At 36.1% G+C, this 26,530-nt stretch overlaps 1 protein-coding gene across 2 annotated transcripts; it reads left to right on the forward strand.

Moving 5' to 3' along the window:
- The first annotated feature begins 441 nt into the window (after nucleotides 1-441).
- On the forward strand, nucleotides 442-26,510 carry LOC149816722 (vacuolar protein sorting-associated protein 29-like). 2 transcript variants are annotated; one of them, XM_089987462.1, is made up of 4 exons: nucleotides 442-584; nucleotides 875-1,034; nucleotides 2,147-2,284; nucleotides 25,959-26,510. In XM_089987462.1, exons 2-4 carry the CDS (start codon nucleotides 903-905, stop codon nucleotides 26,250-26,252), a joined length of 564 nt encoding a protein of 187 aa, XP_089843588.1. In that variant the 5' UTR covers nucleotides 442-584; nucleotides 875-902; the 3' UTR covers nucleotides 26,253-26,510. The 2 variants fall into 2 exon arrangements, with proteins under 2 accessions (XP_089843588.1, XP_089843589.1); XM_089987463.1 differs by having other exon boundaries at nucleotides 526-584; nucleotides 869-1,034.
- The last annotated feature ends 20 nt before the right edge of the window (nucleotides 26,511-26,530 follow it).

Consider the following 26,530-nt stretch of genomic DNA (forward strand, 5'->3'; position numbering starts at 1 on the left):
ATACGTTTTAGATGCTGATGCAACTTTACTACTTTGAGTACAGTCCAAATCTGGGTTTAGATTCAGATTTATTTCTGAAAACTTGAACTCAATTATGCCACGATCCAGCCCATTTTTGATGCGCATGCACTAGTATGGTAGAACTTGGTGTCTACAAGATCCAAAACCCACTTAAGCCCCTCTTTGAGTTGGGAGGGGATTTCCCAACCAATAGAAATCTCCCATTCTGGATCCAGGTATGACACCATTATGTTGGCTCCATTCAAATCCACCAGGATCCAAACTGAGGTTGACCCATTTGCAGCCCGGTACGCGCGGACCCAATTTATGGAAGATTTTGGACTCAGATCACGAGACTCCAAAAATTTTTAATGTCAGCAAGGTTGAATAGAACCTCCTCGGACTGGGAACAGGCCGACCGGAATTCCGGCAGATTTTGGACTCAGGTCCATTAGACAGCCCTGGTGGATTTGGATCAGACAGGCTCTTGTTGAAAACCCGGACCGGCCGGTGGCGTTTGTACCAACCTCTCTCTCTTTCTCTCTCTCTTCGTGCTCCCATGTATTCTCTTGGATCTTGACAAGGTAAACCTCTCATTTCTCTTCCCAAATCTCAATCTTTTTCTTGATTCCTTTTGGTAACGATTGTTGTTTGTCACTATACACACAACCCACAATTTTTTATCTTCTTAATTTGTATTTGAACCGTAGTTTGGGTTGGTTGGTTGGTTCATAACCTATTTTTTTTTCAAAGAAGGTTCAGAACCTATTGTATATGCAATTTGGAGAAGTGGGTCGTCTTTGATCTCTCAATTCAGGAAGTTGGTTGTATTCCTTTTGTCGTTTTGGGGTTTTGATGATGGTTTCAGATTCAGGTGAATCATAAGGTTGTGTTGAGCAAGGATGGTGCTTGTGCTTGCCCTTGGAGATCTCCACATCCCACATAGAGCCTCCGATCTGCCTGCTAAGTTCAAGTCTATGCTTGTTCCAGGGAAGATTCAACACATCATTTGTACCGGAAACTTGTGCATAAAGGTAGCCATCTTGCTGCTATTCAGCCATCATAGTTATTGGTCCGAGTCGGGTCTGTAATTTATAGTAGTTTGATCAGTCGAATTTCTTTTGCTTTTTTGTTTTTTTTTTCATCTGCAATGATCTATAAGTTCTTTAGATTATTGCTTTTTCATGCAAAGGGTTGATTAATCAGAGAGTCTTGCTTCTTTTAAACGCTTTGGAGGGAGATTCAGTAAAAATTGCAGAGTCAGCAATAAGTGGTCATCTGCATATCCATTTTGGAATAGAATTGCCCCTTATGAATTCCTTCTTTCCCATGGGAACTACTTCTCTGTGTACCACGTATGTAGACGAGCATGACTTGAATGGATTAAGATATTTTCCTGGGGATTGGTGTGACCAACTTTAATGTATCGTTTGACCTGTCTCTTTGCAATATATAGCCTTGAAAAGTTTGTCTTTTTTTCCTGTCTATTTACATTATGTAGCCTCAAATAAGTTCCTTCATCTGATTATTGATAGGCACTCAAAATTGTCAGATGGATGTCATGTAACGGGTGGGGAAGTTAAAATGAAGGCTCGTGGAAACACAGAATCATAGTTTTTCTATCATGTACTACATATCTGGACATCTGGTCTCAGTTTAAAGCTGACTTGATTGATCATCAAAATGATCCATATGTAGCATAGGTGATGCAAAGGCAAAGTCTTCGTTTTTCTGTTTAATGAGATTGCAGATAGCCATTTATGATTATTGATAGGTACATTGTATTGTTCCCAAAAATATATCTATAGCTTCCCCAGCTTGTTTATCAGAAAAGAAGGAAAAAGACATATCTGCAGTTTGAAATGGATGGTTTGCAGTGGTGCATGCCACATACAGTTGCAGATTCGTGGTGTTTCTATGTGATGTTCTGCTATTAATCTAGTGCTAGAGTTTCAAATTTCGTCTTTCACATCCCTTTTCTCCTCTTATCTTATTTGTCCTGTTCTTCTCTATAAATCTTAAGTGAGCATTTTCATAGTTGAAACTATAAATTTCTGATTTCCATGTTTTTTTTTTGCATGATTTGGCATATCATTGACCTTGATGTTTTCTGAATTAAACAAATTTGCGATTTTATATTCTACAGGAAGTCCATGATTACTTGAAGAGTCTTTGTCCAGACTTGCATGTCACTCGTGGTGAATATGATGAGGATGCGCACTATCCTGAGACCAAAACCCTCACAATTGGTCAGTTTAAGCTTGGACTCTGCCATGGTCACCAGGTTTGTTTCTTCTTGTGGAACATTGTTTCTACTAATATTTTGGTTTCTTTCCCTATTTCCATCTTTTATGAACTTGTATATGTTGTAAAAATAGTTTCAAAATAATAAATTGGCTTGGTGTTGTTTTAAAATTTTATGTTGATTACTTGATGTTTTATGTATTTTTTGAAGCCTTCTATCTTTTGTCTTTTAGTGAGTTAGTATATATGTTTGACTTTTTAACTTAGCTTGATGAAAAAAAATGGTCTCCTTCCTAAACTATTTACAAAGCTAAAATGTTTACTTCCGAAGAATGAGAGGAAGTGAAAAGGGCTTATGTAGTCTTGGGTCAAGTTAGAGGACAATGTCCTTCGAGGGATAATCACATTTATTTGTACTTGCATTTTCATTTGCCTTTGCTTATGCTTATTCCCAGATCCAGGTCTTGGTCTTGGTCTTGGTCTTGGTCTTGGTCTTGGTCTTGGTCTTGGTCTTGGTCTTGGTCCTGGTCCCGGTCCCGGTCCCGGTCCCGGTCCCGGTCTAGGCCTTGGCTTTGATCTTAGTATTGGCCTTGACCTTGGACTTTGTTTTAGTCAAATTCTGGTCCTAGTCCAACTGCACGTCCAAGAGGTATGAACTTGAGTTCTACGAAACTAATACTAACTCTGGCTATGTCATGGTCAAGTGCTTGCCCCAATAATAGAAGAGTTGAGGCCATGTTAAAGGATATAGTTATAAGGCATATGGTTGTCACGAAATGGTATGAATCCCAATGCACTCCGGAATACGTCCCATGAGTCAAGAATACAATGTAGTTAAGCACTCGTTAACAATGAAAATACTGTTAAGACATATGTAATAATATGTAATAATACATCTATATATATATGTATATAAATATAGATGTATTTACCATAATACCCAATAGGGGTATTATGGTCTTTTCACAAGTACCCAATAGGGGTACTTGTTTTATTTCTTTTATTTTGCTGTTTTTTATTTTTTGTTTTTTTATTTTTTAAATGTATTTTGGGATACCGAAAAGGGGCCCCACAATGGAGTCGTTGGGCCCCCCAACGGTCACAATTGTGACCGTTGGGGGCTCCCAACGACTCTATTGGGAGCCCCCTTTGGTCTCCCTTCTCTTATAAATAGGGGGAACCCCCCTTGTATTTTGGATGGCTCTTAGAGAGCTCCTCTTCAATAAAAGAAATATTCGTTTATGTGTGTAGCCTTATTATAAGGCCCTTCGTATATCCCTTGGTGGATTTTCTCTCTTGTGCTTGTTTCATTTGTCCGTGTTGGACATTGTGAATGCTTTGGCATTCTTAAATTCTTCCGCATACTTCATTACATGGTATCAGAGCCATACGATCTTCTAAGGTAAAATCGTGTCTCTCTCTACTTCCTTTCTTTCTCACATCTTCATTTTGTAGCAATGGAAGTCAAGATCGATCTATCATTCAAACTCAATGGGAAAAATTACATGATGTGGGCATCCGCAATGGAAAATAATCTCAAAGGCAAGAAGCTTTGGGGTTATGTAATGGGAACCGTTCCGAAACCCCAACTTAAGCTCACAAAGATGGAAGGAGATAAAGAGAAAGCACTTGAAGGCGATGCTCGTCTCAAGGCCATTGAAGATTATAATCACCAAATGGAAGATTGGGAGAGCAACCATGCAAAAATCCTAGCATGGTTTATGAATAATGTCGAACTCAAGGTATGTGCAAATATTGCAAAATTCCGCCGGGCAAATGAAGCTTGTTTTTTTTATGAAGGGTATGTTTACCCAAAAGGATCTTGCAAGAGTTTATTTTTTGCAAGAAAAAGTAAGAACCACAAAACAAGGTGACATGAGCATACAAGATTATTATAGTGCTCTAAATCCTTTGTGGGATGAATTGACTCTTTTAGAGCCTAAATGGGTGGCTATGGAAGATGTGGTACTAAGACAAAAACAAATGGAACAAGATAGATTGTTTCAATTTTTATTTGGGCTTCGTCCCGAATTTGAACAAGTTAGATCCTCACTTCTCCATAGATCTACGTTTCCTCCCTTAGAAGAGGCTATTGCCGAGATTACTCAAGAAGAGACTAGGCATAGCATGGGTAAAAGCATAGAGGAAGTTCTTGCCATATCTAAACCCGACAATCATGTTAAAACATACAAACCACCTCATTTTGGTAAGCAAGGGAGTGGTGGAAGAAAAATGATTATATGTCATCATTGTTATGAGCCGGGACATATTAAACCCGTTTGCCCAAAGCTAAATGGGGCATTCAAGCCAAAGGTGGCTTCCGTTGAAGAATCATCCACCAAAGAAGATGACGGCAAGAACGGGGATCTCAAAGATACTCTTGGACAAATCTCCTTGGCTCTCCAACAAATTCTAAAGGCTACTTCTTCCACCTCCGGTGCCGCCATTGCCTCATCATCACCTCTCGGTACGTACTCTTGGATTTTAGATTCCGGAGCCTCTTTTCACATGACTCCTCATGAAAATGCATTAACCAATGTGCACACCAATTCAAAAATATCTTGTGTCTCTACGGCCGATGGAACTTTCTCAAAATAAATGGTATTGAAACTCTTGATTCTAAAAATGTTCAAAATTTTCTTGTTCCAAAAGTTAGAATAGTTCCTAAATTAAATCTTAACCTCTTTTCCGTTTTTCAAATAGCCGACCATGGATGTGAAATATCTTTCTCATCCCAAGGGTGCTTTGTGCAGGATCTCCGGTCCGGGAAGCGGATTGGGCAAGGCCATAGGAAAGGAGACCTTTATTTTATGGATAACTTAATACTTCCAAATACCTCATTTTGTACTTATGTCCAAGACAAAAATATTGAAACTTGACATAAAAGGCTTAGACATCCAAGTTACTCTAAAATGTATCTTTTTCCTTTTGGAAACAAGTTTTGTAAAGAAAAAGATATCAATTGCAAAGATTGCATTTTTGAAAAAATGAAGTCTACTCCTTTTCCTATTAGAACCTTTGTGACAACAAGACCTTTTGAATTGGTGCATTCCGATATATGGGGACCATCTCCGGTTCTATTCAAAGGTGGTTATTCGTATTATGTTACTTTTATTGATGATTATACTAGATATGTATGGATTTATTTTCTTAACTTTAAATCGGAAGTTTTTAACTTCTTCAAAGAATTTCATGCAAAAGTTCAAAATCAATTTCAAAGTCAAATATCCATTCTTAGATCCGATTCGGGTGGAGAGTACTTATCAAATGATTTTCAATCATATCTAAAACAACATGGCATTTGTCATCAAAAATCTTGCCCAAGAACTCCTCAACAAAACGGTCTAGCGGAAAGAAAACATAGACATATTTTAGAAACCACTAGATCCTTACTCATTTCTAAAAATATTCCTAAAAGTTTTTGGGCCGAAGCCGTGTTAACTTCCACCTATTTAATCAATAGGATGCCATCTTCAAAATTGAACAATATCTCTCCTTATGAAAAACTTTTCAATATGACACCCGACTACAATCGTCTTCGTATTTTTGGGTGTAAATGCTTTGTTCTTTTACATAAAAGAGATAAATTGTCACCTAAAGCAATAGAATGCGTATTTTTAGGATATGGTGAAAATCAAAAGGGCTATAGATGCTTTGACTATAAGAACAATAAATTATTTGTCTCCAAAGATGTGACCTTTTTAGAAGATGAAAATGGATTTGAAATTTTGGAAAAACCAAATGAATTTGATTATATGTTTATCAATGATCTTTTAGAAGACTCAAATGATGACCTTTTGAGTCATCCGGAATTTTTAGAAAATACTCATGATAATGGTGTATCACCAACTAATGGTGACAATCTCCAAGTATACACTCGGCGTGAGGAAGCACAACCTATTAGTGCTTTAGAAAAATTCTTGCGGCTTAATGAACCCCTAGAAGAAACCTTCCTTAGGCGTTCTTCTAGAGAATCAATTCCACCTAATAGGTTTGTCTCATATGAAACTCTCTCACCTAAATATAGAGCTTGTCTAATTGCCTTGCATTCTTACTATGAACCTTCCCACTATAATCAAGCAAAAAATATTCCTCATTGGGTTGAAGCAATGAAAGTTGAACTAGATGCTTTAAATAAGGCTAAAACTTGAGAAATAGTTCACCTTCCTCCAAATAAAAAAGCTATAGGATGTCGATGGGTCTACAAAGTCAAAACAAAAAGTGATGGTTCCCTAGAACGTTATAAAGCTAGATTAGTTGCTAAGGGATATTCACAAGAATATGGTATCGATTATGAGGAGACTTTTGCCCCCGTGGCTCGCATGACAAGCGTTAGAACTCTAATAGCGGTAGCATCATCTAAGAAATGGCCTATATTTCAATTAGATGTTAAAAATGCCTTTCTTAATGGTCAGTTGAATGAAGAAGTATATATGGACCCTCCGCCGGGAATTAATGTTAACCAAGGTCAAACTCTTCGGTTATTAAAAGCTTTATATGGTCTTAAACAAGCCCCTAAGGCTTGGTATGATAGATTTAGTGCTATCATGTTAAAATTGGGATTTCGTTCATGTTATACTGACACTGCTTTTTTTGTTAAACGTGCAGGTAATAGTATCATCATCCTTCTGCTTTATGTTGATGATATGATCATCACTGGCAATGATGAAAGTGGTATTCTTAATGTTAAAAATATGTTAAAACATAATTTTGATATGTCTGATCTGGGTTTTCTCAGGTACTTTCTTGGTATAGAAGTAGCATACTCTCCTCGAGGGTATATATTGTCACAGATGAAGCTTGCTGCAGACATATGTTCCAAATCTGGGATTTCAGATGACAAAAAGGTGGAGACTCCTGAGGTTATCAATGCTAAACTTCGACTGGAGGATGGAGTTCTGCTGGATGATCCTACGCCCTACAGGCAACTCATTGGCTCCCTCACCTATCTGACTATCACCAGGTCGGATATTGCTCATGTTGTGCACTCTGCAAGCCAATTTCAGCATGCTCTTACATCTGTGCATATGAGTGCTGTGCTCCGGATCATTCGATACATCAAAAATACTTTGACTAAAGGGCTATTCCTATCCTCACTCTATTCCTTAGACTTACTGGCTTATACTGATGCTGACTGGGGAGGAAACCCAAATGATCGAATCTCAACTACTGGCTTTTGTGTTTTCCTAGGAGATTCGCTAATTGCTTGGAGGTGCAAGAAACAACAGAAAGTCTCATTGTCTTCTACTGAAGCAGAATACAGGTCTATGACAACTACTACAATGGAGCTTGTGTGGCTTCGAAGTCTTCTTCAAGATATGGGAGTCGAAATTACCGGTGCTTCGAAGCTTTGTTGCGACAACAAAAGTGCCATCTACATTGCCAACAACCACACCTTTCATGAGAGGACTAAGCATATTGAAATGGACTGTCACTATGTACGTGATGAATATCTTCGTGGGACAGTTACACTGCCATATGTCACTTCAGAATATCAACTTGCAGATTTCTTTACCAAAGCCCTGCCTGCTCCTCGCTTCTTGTTCCTTCTTGGCAAACTTTCGGTCATTTCCCCGTAAAGTTTGAGGGGGGGTGTTAAGACATATGTAATAATATGTAATAATACATCTATATATATAAATATAGATGTATTTACCATAATACCCGATAGGGGTATTATGGTCTTTTCACAAGTACCCAATAGGGGTACTTGTTTTATTTCTTTTATTTTGTTGTTTTATATTTTTTGTTTTTTTATTTTTTAAATGTATTTTGAGATACCGAAAAGGGGCCCCACAATGGAGTCGTTGGGGCCCCCAACGGTCACAATTGTGACTGTTGGGGGCTCCCAACGACTCTATTGGGAGCCCCCTTTGGTCTCCCTTCTCTTATAAATAGGGGGACCCCCCCTTGTATTTTGGATGGCTCTTAGAGAGCACCTCTTCAATAAAAGAAATATTCTTTTATGTGTGTAGCCTTATTATAAGGCCCTTCGTATATCCCTTGGTGGATTTTCTCTCTTGTGCTTGTTTCATTTGTCCGTGTTGGACATTGTGAATGCTTTGGCATTCTTAAATTCTTCCGCATACTTCATTACAAATACTCATAGAACACAAGACTTAAAAATAAACAATTTCATTAAGCATGAAATTCAAATAATACAAAAAAAATGAAAATTACAAAAGAACCTCACTACAACACTCAAATCACTCAAAACCTAGAAATCTACCCATCACTCTCTCGCTTTACAATTCACACACACCCCCCTATTTATAGGGAAGAAGGAGAAAAGGAGAATGGGAGAACCCTTCTAGTCGTTGGAGAGGATCCAACGACTAGAAATATAACCGTTAGATCCTCTCCAACGGTTATATAGAGCCAACTTTGGTTGACTTAGTCAACCAAGTTGACTATATATATATATATATATAAGATTACATCCATCTTAACACCCCCCCCTTCAAACTTAGTGTGACTCATAGTAAGTTTGAAATTATAAAGAAGAACCCCATTACATAAAATGTCTTCATAGACTTCATAAAGTTCATCCATTTGGTGCTTCTTCAAAGGGTGTTCAATCATACGCTCCATTACACAAAGGATCTTCAATGTCACCAATGCTTGAAAAGAAACCTACAAGAAGATCTAACAAAAGCAATCTAACATGAAATAACTATACTTATATAAATTATGGAGAGAGGATGTCCAAACACACAAACATACAATATGTAAAAAAGATTTAATAATTCAATTTAATATTTTCAAAATACTTTAAAGTAAGAATTTATTTTGAACAGTCATTGACAAACTCAACTTAATAGATAATCAAAAGTTTTAATTTATAAGAGAACATAATTGTATTTTATCAAAGAGAAATGCATGAACAAAATATCTCAAAGATGAGCTCATAACTCATTAATTACTTTAAATATTCATAAAAACATGCATTATTTAATACACATATTTATCACATTGATGCATAATAGACCTGTAATATGAATTTTTCAAACAATCATTAATACCATGATGAAATAACCTACAAAAGAGTTTAAATCCCAAAATATTTTTACACAGCGAAAGATACAAGAAATGATTTTCATCATTTAATTATGAGAAGTCAAATACACAAAGATCAATTACATTTTTTAAAGCAATATCAGTCATGCAACTAAAAAAGTCACTTATGGACCAATCATAGGTGATAACAATAAACAAACTTTCAAGGGCACATGCTTAAAAATAAGCGAAAATACAAAAGGGATCCCAATAAGGATCCACACAAATACAATAGGAATGCACAAGTACCAATTTACCAAAAAGGAATACAAAGTTAGAATAATCTCAAGAGCAACCGGATGCACACAATAGCCATTATGGACATATACATAAGAGATTTCACTAATGAAATGCTTAGAAAAGCATGTAATGAAATATGCGGAATTACAAAAATAAAGTGCAAAATCACATACAAGTCTAAGCGTAGACAACACAAAGACATGAAGGCACAATACAAGCACAAATCCACTATGGGACAATACAAAGAGCCAACAAAGGGCACCACAAGTAAAAAAGAATATATATTTGTTTACTGAATACATGCTTTAAAAAACATAACCTAATGAAAATTATGCAAAACAATTAATCGTGGAGTAACTCATGCAACTAAAGCATATATAATGCAAAATGCATGAAAATATTTAAACAACCATTTCTCATAAAAGAGCAAAATGAATTTAGAAAAATTACGAAGAGATTTTAAAAATCTCATACATCATAATGAATGAATTTTGCAAATTAAAAAACACTAGTTTGACCACCACAAGCAATCACTTCCTAGGCCTCAAACATCAAGTCTATCAGCAACTAGAATAAGGGCATAATCATCATGCCACTAAAGGGCCAAAGACACATACGAAAGTGTGTATAAACATTTCTTGTTTACATATAATGACACTTAAAAACAAGTATATCAACGGCTACAACAAAAGCATAATGCCAACGAAAGGCTAAAATCACACACGAATGTGTGAATAAACATTTCTTGTCTATATATAATGACACTAAAAAATCAAGTGTATCAGTGACTAGATCAAGAGTATAATGCCAACAATGGGCCAAAATCACACCCGAATGTGTGAATAAACATCTCTTGTCTACATATAATGACACTAAAAAATCAAGTGTATCAGCCACTAGATCAAGAGTATAATTACAATGCCAACAATGGGATAAAAACACATACGAAGATGTGAACAAATATCTTATCTACATATAATGACACTTAGATAAGAGGCATAACGTGGAGAAGACACTCGAGGTAAGAAAGCTTGTAATGAAAACATACTAATGTTATCAATAAGAATATCAATTTTAACCATCTTTCGAAACACCATGATTTCAAAAATAGATAGTCATCACAGATAAACAAAATTATAAGTATCCATAAAAACAATGGCCATACAACAAATGAGTGATACAATACACTCAGATTCAGAGATCAAATAAATGTCAGTTAGAGCCAAACCATAAGTTAACAATCTAAACTGACATAAAACGAGGTGCACACAACTCACCCCAACATCTCTGAATCAACAAAAGCATATATGGATTCAGAAGCCAATCAACTATCAATCAGATCCAAGACTAGTGTCAACACAACACTCATAAACTTTGATAATTACAGATTGATAAGATGATTTGAAATACACACATAACTCACCTTAATGGCTAACCCTGACCCAACAACAAGGCCAAGAGATGATACATCATATATAAAATTCTGTGATGGACAAAAATAATGCCATAAGAAGGCAATAAATACTTTTGGAAAACAATTTCCAAATAAGTGAGTTCATATCAAATAACCGATTTGAAAAAAAAAATTCAAATCAAATCCAGTAAAGTTAGATCAAAACCTTATAATAAAAATTAGTGCAATTAGATGCACAAACAATATGTCAGTCGATGCAATCATATGCAATGCAACATAGGATGCCTTATGACAATTTTTACAAATTTGAATAAGTAAATAAGCATGCAAATACGATGCTTGAGAATCTTTAAAGGGATCATAAGTCCATTACTCAAGAAACAAGTGAACTAAGGCATATCTCATACAACTGATCCAATAAATCTCACTAAATAGACAAGAATAACATGTATAAGCTTTATATCTAAATCTATTATGAGGCAACATATAGAGATTTTAAAAGAGCTAAGTGCAAAATCACACAAATACAAAACCACTAGGAGCCAACTAAGAGCTATCCATAAACATAAAAATGTTGACATTATGGATAAAATGTTCTCAAAGAGCCATAAAGATTTTAATAACGTACATAACTATGAACCTACATATGATCTCATTAAACAAGAGATTTTTCCAGAGTTGCCAGTCGAGGAAGCGGGAGCGGGAAGCGATACGGGAAGCGGAAGCGGGAAGCGGAAGCGGGAAGCGGGAAGCGAGGCACTTTCAAAATTTTAGGAAGCGGGAAGCGTGGGACCACTTAGGAGCGAACCGGGAAGCGTCTCGGAAGCGACATAGGAAGCGTCTCGGAAGCGACATAGGAAGCGACCTAAGAAACTATAAATTTCTAAATTGTAAATTATAAGCTACAAAGTTCTAAACTCTAAGTTTAACCTTAAAATTAACATAATCCACTACTTCACTTCATCATGCAAGATTCAAAATAAAAGTATACCAAAAAAATATTATAAGACCATGACAAAAAAGTAACATAAAAGTTTTTAAGTTGGACTACTCCAACTACATCATCAAAAAAACAATTAATAATTCAAGAGTTCATTAATCTGTCATCTTTCTCTTCCCCTTCAAGTCAGCAATAGATCGTGAACTTTCTGCATCATCACGTGCGTCTTGTCCTCCACGACCATGTCTTCTGCTCCTTCCTTCATTTCCTATAATGAATACCTTAAAAAATTAAAATGTTCAAAAACCATAATTTAAAATATAAAAAACACAATATCAACATACCTTGCCTAGGTCTCCTGCTAAAGAAACGATCAATCCGACCTTGAGGAACTGATGGTCGCTCTTGTATATCTGTAGTTCTACTATTTCTGTTGGATTGATTTGTATCCTCTTCAACTTCATTTGTACGTATGATTATTGGAGGTAATGAAGCTCTTGGTTGTGCATCTTTATGTTTGGATTTGGAAATAATGCTTGATTGTTGTGCACTATCATCCAAATCTCTCCATCGCATATCCTCTAATCTCAACGTATTTTCTTGTACAATAGGAAGTTCTGGATTGATATCCCATTTTCGACTAGGCCCTTCTTTGTAGCGATCGTTGCACCTTTTATAACAAGAATATAAAATATGAATGTTAATAAACAATCAATGATAGAAAAAGAGAAAAAAAAATACCAAAACAAAAGTACAACACAGTTTAATTATACCTGTCAATCAATCGAAGATTGGAATGAATATACACTAAGGTATCAGCATGATCTTCATTGAGTCTATTTCTTTTAACATTGTGAATGTAACTATAGGTGTTCCACACTCTTTCTGCAGAAGATGTGCTAATAGGTTGAGATAAAACTTTAATGGCTAATGCTCTCAACTCAGGTGTATCACCACCATAAAAACGTCACCAATTAAGCACCGACATTGTAGGATTCAGTGCATCTATTCTTGCTGCATTTCGGCTAAATCTTTCACTTGATGCAAAAGCCATAAGTTGTGACCTATAAAGTGTAAATAGCTCTTCATTTCCAGAAGATATGACTTCAAGCGCGAGCATCGCACCGTCTAAGATATCATTATCCTTTTCTGCAAAAAAAAATGTTTAGTAACTATAACAAGAAAATGCAATTGAAATAATAAAATAATTAAATCATTAAACTTTATTAAATTGATAGAATAAAATTTTTACCAGGAGAAACTCGTTTGACCCCTCCTGCTGCTGGGTTTTTGAGATACTCCGACTCGTAATATTTTGGAGTAAGCATGTGGGCTAGACTATGGAGAGGCACATTCATTCTATCCCATCTATTTGAGACAATCTTATGAATCTTTTCATATAAATCTGGTTGTCCTTTTAGATTGTCTTTGATTTCCCCCAACATGTTGTCCATGCCTTCATACACTTCACCAATTATAGGGCCTTCCTGATCACAAAATTTAATCATCTTATAGATGGGTTTTGTAATCAATAATACTAAACGTACAGAATCCCAATATTCTTCATCAAGAACAGTTGTTTCTGTTGTAACAGCCCTTTTTTTTCATAGTGTCATCCGTGCATGATTGCTTCCAATCGCTCCATCTATCTGAAATTACTGTGAGCCTTAAGCTCTCCCTCACATCAAGCAAGCGTTTCAAAGTAGTATAATGTGAAGCAAACCTTGTTTTTGCAATCTTTATTAATTCTAATTTTTCATTACTTCTAAAGATTGCTAGTGCTTTTGAATGATTTGTGATATACTTCACAATTTCTTTACTCTGCAAATATGTTTCTCCCAACCAATGAAACTCATGTGCCAAATCCTTGAAGATCAAATTAAGTGTGTGCACAACACAAGGTGACCAAAAAATATACTTGTACGTTTGTTTTAATTCTTCACCTGCTAATTTGCAATTTGCTGCATTGTCTGTAATCACTTGCACTACATTAGAAGGCCCCACAAGTTTAAATCCGGTCTTCAAAAACTCGGCAATGTTTGCAGCTGACTGTTGCACATTAGAAAAATCGCTTGCATATAAGAACATCGAGCCAAAACAGTTTGAGGCAAGTATATTTATCAAGTGTTTGTTCTTGATATTTGTCCAACCATCTGAGACAATGGAAACTCCAAACTCCTCAAACTTTTCTCGAAATTCATTTAACTCCCTGTGAACACACTCTTTCTCACTGTCAAGCAACGTTGTTCGCGCTTTTTCATATGATGGAGGTTTATATCCAGGCACTTTACTAACTGCAGATATCATCTCTTCCCAATATGGTGATCGAAGCACATTGAAAGGTATGCCATTTGCACACAAAAATCTGATAATTTTGTGATCTACATCATCTCTTTCTACCTTTTTAAAGGTATCACGAATATCAACTGTTTGTCGGCTTCCACTAGATGATGTAGTCATACTAATAGGCTTCTTCGGAGTATCAATTCTTGATCTCCTCAACTCAAATGCACTTGATGAAACCTCCACTCGACGAACTTGCCTCTTAATTTTTTTTGCCAATTCTGCATTTTTTGCAACTACAGGGCAAAAGACAATCCCAACACTTTGTCCCTTTGGAGATCCCATGAGATGTGCAAAAACTCGAGTATATGACACATGATAAATATTTTTGCAGTGCCTGCACATAAAAACTTGGGTTCCACCTTGCTTTCCTTGCCCACTCTTCTTTTGTTTCAATACATGGCGCCATAGCACTGTTGTTTTATGCATGCTAGGTGGTTCATCATCTTGGTCATCTTCAGAATAGTAGTCATATTCTTCTTCATCTTCCTCATCAAAACAATTTTCATTTCTGTTCTCAAACTCATATGGAATCTTGCCTTTTCTTGCATTATCCTTCCCAACACCACTAGACGATTCATGCTCCAAATTGTAAAAAGAATCATCATCGTCATCATAATTATCGTGATCATAGCTTGTGATGGTCATTAATGAAGCAAAGAACAGGCAAATATATCTGCATCATAAAAGTATAGGAATTATTTTAGAACACTTTAAAAAAACTATTATTAATAGCAAAAGATGGAGAGTGGAATGCGAAAACAAAAGGAAAAAAAAGACTCAAAGTGAACCATGAACGCCCCTTGCAATCGAATTCCCGTAAAATACCGTGGGGTTTACTAAACTAATCATGCTCATTTCTTAAAATAATCCAGACAATATGTATCACACAGTTTCGCAGTCACAATCTAAATTTCAGAACTATGAAACCAATCAGATTTCCTTTTTCTAATAGCATTAACACCCGTAATGAATACAGAAGAAAGCATCAAGCCTTAAAATTCAAGTTTAATCAAACTAAATCTCAAACAAACATGACAGTTGAAACTTGAAACACCACAAATTTAATTTAACCCAGGAAATCACAAATAGGTAGAAGCTTGATAAATCCAATCTAAAAAGAACTGCAGACTTGTTCTATTTATTTTTATCAGAATATGCCCATCAAATCAAATTTAACGAATCAGTACATGAATCAGCCAAGAGTCAAAGACTCAATGAATATAGCAAAATTTGTGAATCAGCCAATTTTTTTTTGACATAAAATAAAAAATGGCTACAATTATTAATAAAAATCTATTTCATATGGACAAATCGAACTATTTGCTGCAGTCAGGGCTGGGTACTGGGCTGGGCTACAAAAATGGATAAAAATCTATTTCATATGGAATCAGGGCTTGGCTAGGACTGGGCTTTTAAAAAAAAATAAATAAATAACTGTTTCGGGACCATTTTTTATTTTATGTCAAAAAAAAAAATTCGGGGACGCTGCCCCCGAACTTCGGGGGCAGTGTTGTGAGAGGCGTGCGCCTCATTACCTACCTGAGGCGTGCGCCTCATTACCTGAGGCGTACGCCTCAGAGGCGAAGCGAGGTGCTTCGCCTCATTGATTCAGTGCAGTGGCGTAGCAAGGATTCATGTGGGGGGCAGTGTTGTGAGCCTCAGAGGCGAAGCTAGGCGTTGAGCCTGCGCATTTACAACCTTGCTAAGCAATGGAGGAGGTCGCCGGACGTCAGTGGAAGGGAGGAATATACCTGAACAGAGACATTGCTCGATCGCCGGTCGTCGGAGGTCGCCGGTCGTCTGTCGTCGGAGGTCGCCGGTGGCCGAGAGAGAGAGAGAGAGAGAGAGAGAGAGAGAGAGAGAGAGAGAGAGAGAGAGAGAGAGAGAGAGAGAGAGAGAGAGAGAGAAACCCTGCCTTCGCCCTTAAGTTTTCACGATTTTTTGTAAAATGTCTGTTTTACCCTTATTCAGATTTTTTTTTATTGTTTTTCACGTGTCAATTTTCGTTTTAAAAAAGGGTAAATTTGGTATTTCGTAAAGGCGTCCCCTTTTAAAGGGGGACGCGATTTCCTTTAAAGGGGGACGCGATTCCCTTTAAAGGGGGACGCGTTTTCCTTTAAAGGGAAACACGTCCCTTTTTAAAGAGGGACGCGTCCCCCTTTAAAGGGGGACGCGTCCCCCTATAAAGAGAAGCACGTCCCCCTTTAAAGGGGGACGCGCTTCTTCTTTTTTATGTGCGCTTCCCTGTGCGTTTCGGAAGCGCCGCGTTTCGCGCTTCCGAAGCGCGTCTCGAGGAAGCGCGCCTCGAGGAAGCGCGCTTCCCCTTTTAGCTAGGCGCTTCCGGTAACCCTGGATTTTTCTCATAATGCAATGAAAATACAATATCCAAGATGCATGATATAAAATATTAATACTCAAGAAAGAAACCACTAAGATAAGCACACAAAAAAAGATTTGAGTATACGATAACAAGTCATGCTTATGTTATTCAATATAGACTATTTGAAATATATACCTAAAGATGCCTTAATTCAATGCACATTTGAAAATAGTCTTAATAGAACAATGTTACTCATACATGAAATAACATATTCACATGATAATAGAAAAACCTTATGAGAACATAGAAAACACGTCTATATTAAAAAAGGATCATACAATACATCTTTTTAATCTTTATGCTTGATCACATCACAAAAAAAAGAATTCCAAAAGATAGTTCACACATACGTTAAAAGACATTCAATAACGAAATTTAGTATTTTGCAAAAATATGAAACACAAGATTTTAAGAAACCATATATTTTGCAAAATATAAATTTTCACTACACATATCATATATTTCAAAAATATTTAATTTTATCATAACCCTTTTACAAACACTTACCATTCATATGAAAATTGAAAAGCTAAAGATACATACCAGAATACACAATTCTTAAATTCATACCATCCATTAATACAAATCTTTCTCAAGACTACAAACCTTGCTCTGATATACCATGTCACGAAATAGTATGGATCCCAATGCACTCTGGAATACATCTTATGAGCCAAGAATACAATGTAATTAAATACTCGTTCACAAAGGAAATACCCATAGAATACCAGACTTAAAAATAAACAATTTCATTAAGCATGGAATTCAAATAATACAAAAATAATAAAAATTACAAAACACCCTTACCATAATACTCAAAACCTAGAAATCTGCCCATCACTCTTTCACTTTACAATGCACACACACCCCTATTTATAAGAAAGAAGAAGATAAAAGGAGAAGGGGAGAACCCTTCTAGCCATTGGAGAGGATCCAACGGCTAGAAATATAACCCTTGGACCCTCTCCAAGGGTTATATAGAGTCAACTTTGGTTGACTGTATATTATATACGTATACATACATATATCAATATATTAAAATATTATATTAATATATATATATATATATATATATATATATATATATATATATATATACATATACATATAAGATTACATCCATCTTAACAATGGCATGGGTGCCTTTTCTGAACCATGAATAGCTAGGCCACCTCCAACTTGAAGAGGGTTGGCAGTACAATAGAGACACCCACATACATACATGCAGAAGAGAGAGAGAGAGAGAGAGAGAGAGAGAGAGAGAGATGCAACTTGCGGGTACTATAGGATGTAGAAAATTCTTAGGGTCTTTTGTGTTGAGTGCACTTACCTTTTGTGACACTTGTTGGGTATTAAGTTTCACTGATTATGCCAAAAATTTAGGTTAAGCATAATGTTGTTTTATGGCTTTATCTATTATGCAGGACCAGGTCTTTCAATGCAAGGTGTCATTGAATTCAGGCCTACACCCATATCTTTTAGCCGTTTAGGAGACTTTTTATCCAAATAAGTTCAGAAGTTGTAGTAGCCATCACCCGATATTTTGCTTCGGTTGACGATAAATATATTTTTTGTTGTTTCTTGCACCTCCATGATATCAATGAGCTTCCCAAAAAGATACATAAGCCAGTAGTAGAATGACGATTATTAGGATCTCCTCCCCAGTCTGCATCAGTATATACAGTGAGTTCCAGCGATGATAAAGAAGACAAAAGGAGCCCCTTTGTTAGAGTATGTTTGATATATCTGACAATGCGAATGACAGCTCCCATATGAACTGTAGTTGGAGCATGTTGAAACTGACTGACCGTATGCACAACATGAGAGATATCTGGACGAGTGATAGTAAGATATGAAAGTGCTCCGATGAGTTGTCTGTAAGGAGTAGGATTGGATAGTGGTTCCATATCATTAATCTTCATTTTTACACCCAAAGCTTCAGGGGTATCTACAACTTTATCATCAATGATTCCTGAACGATCAATAATACTTGACACAAATTTAGTTTGAGATAGGAGGTAGCCTCTAGGTGAGTAGGCTACCTCAATACCAAGAAAATAAGTTAGGAAACCTAAATCTGACATATCAAATTTTTGTTTAAGAATATTTTTTATTTCAGTAATCTCATGTTTGTCACTTCCAGTTATGATCATATCATCAACATACAATAGTAAAATTACAATTCCTTCTTGAGATTTTTTAACAAAAAAAGCAGTATCAGTGTAACAAGATTTGAATTGAAGTTGATCCATTATCTTACTGAATTTGTCAAACCAAGCTTTATGAGCTTGTTTCAAACCATACAGAGCTTTCTTAAGTTGAAGAATTTTTCCTTGAGGAAGATTCATACCAAGAGGAGGTTTTATATAAACAGTTTCATTAAGGTCTCTATTTAAAAAGACATTTTTAACATCCATTTGATAAAGAGACCAACCTTTAATGGAAGCAATAGAAATAAGAGCTCTAACAGATGTTATACGGGCTACAGGAGCAAAGGTTTCCTCATAATCTATCCCATATTCCTGAGCATATCCCTTCGCTACAAGTCTAGCTTTATATCTCTCAAGACTTCCATCACTTTTAATCTTAACTTTATACACCCATCGAGACGCTATGGGTTTTTTGTCCTTTGTAAGGTTAACAATCTCCCAAATTTTACACTTTTCAAGATCATTCAATTCACATTTCATAGCTTTCTCCCATTCGGGTTTGCCTTTGACATCATTGTAATTAGTGGGTTCAACAAATGAATGTAAAGCTATAAGACAAAGATCTATGTTTTGGAGAAAAAGAATCATATGAGACAAATTTTGTAGGTGGTCTAGTCATTCTTTGAGATCTTCTAACAAACTCTTGTTCATTTCTAATAGGAGAAACACTAGTAGACTCATTCAGATCAGAGGGATCATCAATGAATTCACATCTGATAGGTAAAATCTCTACATTTGTGGTTTCTTCATCAAATGGATCATCAGTATTAGTATCAAAGTGATCATTAGTCAATACAAGTATATTTAGAAAAGAATAATCGTTGGAGTTTTGGTAGATACTCTTATCAAATCCATTTTCATTTTCAAGAAAGGTCACGTTTTTAGATACATAAAGTTTGTCATTTTTTAAATCATAACATTTATATCCCTTTGCCTTGTTAGAAAGCTTGTCATATTGATATGTTAGGACAAAACATTTACATCCAAATACTCTAAGACGATTGTAATAAGGTTCTATTTTCAAAAGCTTGTAAATAGGAGATATATTTTGAAGACATGAGTAGGTCATTCTATTTATTAAGTCGACAGTCGTAAGAGATATATTTAATGAAAGTCATGCTTAGGATCTTGGAGACTTTTCCATTCCTTTTCATGAGATGAATCGTGACTTCATGCGCAAGATTCAAAAGAAAGAAATTGCAAAGGCTTTCAAGAAAATGAAATCAAGAAGGGCAGTTGGCCCAGATGGTATATCTATCGAGGCTTGGAAATGCTTGGGAGAGAAATGTTTAGAATGGTTGACAAATCTTTTTAACAAGATTTGGCGGACAAATAAGATGCCTAATGAGTGGAGGAAGAGTACTTTGGTGCCTCTATATAAGAATAAGGGTGATATACAAGATTGCACAAACTATCGTGGTATAAAACTCATGAGTCATACTATGAAACTTTGGGAGAGGGTGATTGAGTCTAGGTTGAGGAAGGTTGTCATGATATCGGAGAATCAATTTGGTTTTATGCCTGGAAGATCTACTATGGAAGCTATACATCTTCTTAGACAACTTATTGAGAGAAATAGAGAGAGGAACAAAGATTTGCATATGGTTTTTATTGATTTGGAGAAGGCTTACGATAGAGTACCTAGGGACGTTCTCTGGTGGACAATGATGAAGAAAGGTGTTTCTCTCAAGTACATTAGTATAATTAAAGATATGTATGAAGGAGTAGTAACCAATGTCCGCACTTGTGGAGGGGTGACAACCAATTTTCCTATAACGGTTGGGTTACATCAAGGATCTGCTTTAAGCCCTTTCCTATTTGCTATAGTGATGGATGAGCTCACGAGATCAATTCAAGAAAATGTGTCGTGGTGTATGTTGTTTGCTGATGATATTGTTTTGATTGATGAGTCTAGAGCTGGGGTTAATGATAAGTTAGAATTATGGAGACAGACATTGGAAGCAAGAGGTTTTAAGTTGAGTAAGAGTAAGACAGAATACATGGAATGTCGATTTAGTAAGCAACGAAATAGAGATGGGAGTGTAGTGAAGCTTGGTGAGCTAGAAATACCACTGGATGATTCTTTCAAATATTTGGGATCTATCATTCAAAAGTATGAAGAAATTGATGGAGATGTAAATCATGGGATAAAGGTTGGGTGAATGAAATGGAAGAGTGCAACTGGAGTGTTGTGCGATCGTAGAATGCCATTGCGGTTGAAGGGAAAGTTTTATAGGACGACTATTAGGCCCGCTTTACTATATGGTACGGAATGTTGGGCTGCCAAGAGACATCATATTCAAAAAATGAGTGTAGCTGAGATGCGTATGCTGAGATGGATGTGTGGAAATACAATAAAAGATAAGATTCAGAACGAGGAGATACGTAAGAAGGTAGGTGTTGCACCCATTGAAAATAAGATGAGAGAGAATCGTTTACGGTGGTTTGGACATATTCGACGAAGGCCTAATGATGCTCCAGTTAGAAGGATGGAGAAATGGGAAAATATATTAGTTAAAAGAGGTCGGGGTAGGCCTAGGAAGACATGGATGAAGGTGATAGGAAAGGATATGAATGCTTTGAACCTCACCGAGGACATGGCATTGGATAGAAATGAATGGAGGAGAAGGATTCATGTGGAAGACCCAGAATGATTTTCTTTGTTGGTTCATATCGCCGACCCCAATTGTTTTGGGATGAAGGCGTAGTTGTTGTTGTTGTTTGTTACAGTCGTAAGAGCAGCTTCTGCCCAAAATTTTTTAGAACATTCCTTGAAATAAGTAAAGTTCTAGTTGTTTCAATGATATGTATATTTTTTTTTTCAGCTAAACCATTTTGTTGATGAGTTTTAGGACAAGACCTTTGATGAATAATTTTATTTTCTTCTAAATAATTTTTAAATTCATTAGAAAGATATTCTCCTCCTGAATCAGTTTTTAGCATAATAACATTAGCATCAAATTGATTTTGAATCATTTTGTGAAAAATCCTGAAGTAACCAAAGATTTCAGATTTAAACTTGAGGAAATATATCCAAGTATATCTAGTAAAGTCATCAATAAAAATTACATAATAAGGGAAGCCTCCTTTAGAGACCACGGGTGCCGGTTCCCATATGTCCGAATGAATTAATTCAAGAGATTTAGCAGAAAGAAAATTCCTTGAACCAAAAGGTAGAGCTTTCATTTTTTCCAAAATACAATCATTACAGACAAGACAAAATTTTCCTTACAAAATTTCTTAGCAAAGGATAAGGTAGATAGTTTTTCTATGTGGGGATGCCCTAATCTTTCATGAAGAAGATTTATATCAACTTTCTTCATGGAATTACAAAAAGCTTTTTGGCCTAAGTCAAGAAAGTCCATGTAGTACAAATCTCCTCTTCTATGGCCTTCCCCAATCCGCATCCCGAACTGGCGATCCTGCACAATGCAATCTTTGGATGAGAAGAGGACATTGCACCCATGATCGGTTATTTGTGAAACAGATAAAAGATTTAAATTCAATTTGGGAATGCATCTAACATTAGGAACTTTAAAAAGTTTGAAATTTTTGAATGTTCTTAAATTTGTTTTATCGGCCGTAGAAACATATTTGTCCAAGTAGATGGGTTTACATTCGGAAAGAATAGTTTTATTGGGAGTTATATGAAAAGAGGCACCCGAGTCTAGAAGCCAAGAATTCATACCTTGATTGGACGAGATGGTGGCTCCGGTGAAATAATTTCCGTTGATCAAAAGTTGAAGTGCTTGAACAAGTTGAGAGATAGAAGCTTGCATCCCTCCCATAAAGGCTTGAATGTCACTTAAAGAAGATTCTTCCTTACTTTCAATGGTGGCAACTTTCTTTTCTTCCTTCTTTAGCTTGGGACATTTAGGTCTAATATGTCCCGTTTGTTTGCAATAATGGCATATAACATTTTTGTAAAAATCTTCATTGCTTTGCTTGTTGAAGTGCGGAGGTCTATAAGGCTTCACATTATATCCCGGTTTAGACATGGCGAGGACACTATCATTCTTGAGATTTTGACTTGTCAACCTTGCTCTTCCATTGTTAACTCGACAAGTGCTTCTTGAATCGTAGGTGGTCGTTCTCTATGAAGAAGGGCTGTTTTTACTCCATCAAACTCCAGTCAAAGGCTATTAATGAATTTAAAAAGTTTGTCTTCTTCTAATTGTTGCCTTCGAAGAGCTAAATCGGTTGTCCATTTGGGTTCACATAATAAAAGTTGATCCCATAATTGCATTATTTCTCCATAAAATTCTCTAATAGTTTTGTCTCCTTGTTGTGCAAGCATAATGCCTCTTTGGAGATTGGCCTTGTGAGCAGCATCCTTTAAAGTAACGGTTTCTTTTATATAATCCCAAGCTTCATAAGCTAATTGAAAATTGGATATTTGAGCTTGTGTGGCCGAATCTACACCCGCTTGAAGCCAATGAATGACCTTATGATGACCACACTTCCAAGCTCTCCATTTCTTATTGTATTTCTTATTATATTCATTGAAAGCCTTTTCTTTTTCTTTTTCATTTAACTCCACTTCTTTCCCTTCAACTTTCTTTGTGAGAGATAGTTGAGGTTCTTCATAGGATCCATCTATATATCCCCAAAGATTTCTTCCCCAAAAAATATGTTCCATGGAAGAGGCCCATGTTCTATAATTGGTAGAAGAAAGCTTGGGAATGCTAGACAAGAAACCAAATTCTTTCTCTTCCATTTCAACAAAACAGATTTTAAAATAAGAAGAATCACACCTTATAGATTTGAAGAAGAGTACGACTTTTGAATACAAGAATGCCTTTGAAATGCAGCAGTCTTCAAAATCTCAGCAATACACCAATGATAACAGCACAAGAATCTTCCGCAGCAAAGTTGGTTGCTGCAGCACTTCAAACAGCAATCTGTCGCAGCAGATTTGACAGCAACAGATTATGCCCACCGCAGCAGCGTAAGAACAGAATCAGATCAGAAACTGATCTGCCTTTGATCAGAGGCAAAACCCCAAACCATTGGTGTTCAGAAACCAGCAAACCGAGGTGCTTCAAAACAAGAAATAGTTGTTTACAGGGAACCTGGATCTGATACCATGTAAATCGGCGGATCTTCAACACAATGCAGATATAAATCTGTATCTCACTCAAGACAAAGGAAATAAGTGCACTAAGGCACTGTGTATTATTAACAAAAAGTAGAAAAGCTTCAAAGAAGCAATAATTTACAAGAAGGCCAAGAGGCCTTTAAATAAGAACAACATGAGATAGTTGTTGGAGTCCCCAATGGCTCCAACAGCTCCTATAGCTGACACAGTCAGCAAAGGAAATACAAAAGAAATAAAAAAGAAAAAATACAAAAAAAAAGAGATACAAAAATACAGGACATATATATATTAACAAATTTTTAGTACTTATTTGAGATTTTCTATTTCTTATTGGTTGTTATTTCATCAATAAAGCATTTCTTTATTTATTTGTATTTTTAGATATTTTTTTAAAGTTTTCAAAAAAAAATTTGAGGCTTACGCTTTACGCCTCGCCTCGGTTTTTGGTAGAGTGCCTCGCTACGCCTCAACGCTTTTCACAGCACTGATGCAGGTGTTTCAATGCAAGGTGTCATTGAATTCATTATCATTGTTCTCAAATTTTATTACTGGTCTGCAGAATGAACTTAATGGAATGATTACATAATTCTAAACTAATATGATACTTGGATTTGGGAGATATTTATGTGTGAGATTTCAACATTAGATTAATTGTATCAATTGGACTTTGATTGTGAACAATATAGGACCTTGATGTCAATTCTTTCTTTCTTGTTGTGATTTATTTTCATGTAGATTTAATAAGTACATGGTTTTCATAAGCAAAATTTGTGACACCATCTGCCTACTGAGGTTGGTTAGAGTATCTCATCTTCGGGGCACTGCATTGACTGGAGTGCTCACTGTGTTAACCACACAATTCATCACACAAAAGCTGTTTTTACTTTAAAACAGAAATTTTCAAAAGTAAATTTAGGCTAAGTTAACCTAGTATGAATCTCTTTAAACTAGTATTAACAATAATTATTTGACTAATTTGATAGTTTTTTGGTGTAGTAAATCCACAAATTTGTTTGGGTGGTCTCAAGCTAGAGCTACTTCCAAGTTTTTCTCCATTTCATAGAGCACTGGCTGAAAGTTGGAGGGCCTTCCAATGCCTAACAGATTCCTTAAGACAAACATGTCCTGCCCTTCACAATTTCTGATCGCTTCGCAATATCCACCTCTGGTTAGGACACAAAAGAGTGGATTTTACGTCTAAGTTCTGAATGAAAAACTTTGATCGATTTAGTAGGCATAGAAGCTTAAAAACTGTAGTAAAACTATAGATGAATTGATCCAGTATATCAAGAAGTCGCTAATGGAAGGAATTCAATAAAATAGACAGCAATTTCTTTTCCGGCTTACGCATCATGGTTGTTGATTCTGAAATGTTGGAAATCTATGCCTGTGGACAGGAAATTAATGTCACATGGACATTTCACTTAGTGTGCATATCCTGTGTCGACATGACACGACACTTGGACACTCCAAGATACTTCATAGATTAATTAATATGCTTAGCCAAACAAAGCATCAAAATGTGATATAGATCTAGTCAAAGGCTGATAGCTGTAACCGTGTAACGTTGTCTCCCATTGACTAATAGCTGAACGATTAAGTGTAGATGCAAGAAAAGGAACTTCAAGTAGTTTGAATTAGAAATTTTTTTTTTTTTCTTAATACTGGCCTGTTCTAAAAGCACCAATCTTTTATAGGAATCAAGGATAACACAGGATATTGTATAACAAATGATAATATGACCTGCTGAACAGGATGTCTAGGTCATTATTGGCTGTTGTAGATTGCTCTATTTTAACTTTGTAACCAGTTTTAAACTTGATCAATTTGCACTATCTTATTGCTTATGTTTAAAGAATAGGATGCAGATGGTCGTCTTTTACAGACTGTCAGGAAAATTTGTTTTTTATGACCAGTTTTTGAGGGGCATTACTCTTTGATTCGACACTTGGTCTGTAATGTTTCTAACGGCTCCCCTAATTGATGTTTTTCTTCTATTTAAATTAATTCACTGGTTACTTGAAATGAAGGTTATCCCTTGGGGTGACTTGGATTCTCTAGCCATGCTTCAGAGGCAATTGGACGTGGACATTCTTGTTACTGGCCACACTCATCAATTCAAGGCCTACAAGCATGAGGGTGGCGTGGTCATAAACCCTGGCTCTGCAACAGGTGCATATAGCAGTATCACTTATGATGTTAATCCAAGCTTTATCCTCATGGACATTGATGGTCTTCGTGTTGTGGTCTACGTCTATGAACTGATTGATGGAGAAGTGAAGGTTGACAAGATTGATTTCAAGAAAACAGCCACCACGCACTAAATCATCTCTATGAAACTGCTGACTACTTCTTGCAAACATAGTAATGTACAAAGTTCATAGGACTTGATTCAGTGCAGTTGGACAGAAAATTGGAGAATTTGGGAGTAGGCTACTTCATGCAAGGGCCATTGTTTTTTGTATTATTCTCTGTATGTGTGGATTTTTCTTTTTTCATGTTTATCCATGTGTGCGGCTGTGTGTGTGTGTTGGGGGAGACCCCATTGGAATGGAACTGTTGTTAGCATTACTTCTGGATAAGAATGCGTTCACCTCATTAT

Source organism: Nuphar pumila, chromosome 14 (genome assembly GCF_984573655.1).
Source record: "Nuphar pumila chromosome 14, dmNupPumi1.hap1.1, whole genome shotgun sequence".
Lineage (NCBI taxonomy): Eukaryota > Viridiplantae > Streptophyta > Magnoliopsida > Nymphaeales > Nymphaeaceae > Nuphar > Nuphar pumila.

Bases quoted from the DNA above. Each gene is read 5' to 3' on its own strand.
- LOC149816722 (XM_089987462.1), top strand. From the start codon at position 903: ATGGTGCTTGTGCTTGCCCTTGGAGATCTCCACATCCCACATAGAGCC. The intron at 1,035-2,146 runs GTAGCCATCTTG...TATATTCTACAG, and splicing joins CCGGAAACTTGTGCATAAAG to GAAGTCCATGATTACTTGAA. The intron at 2,285-25,958 runs GTTTGTTTCTTC...CTTGAAATGAAG, and splicing joins GACTCTGCCATGGTCACCAG to GTTATCCCTTGGGGTGACTT.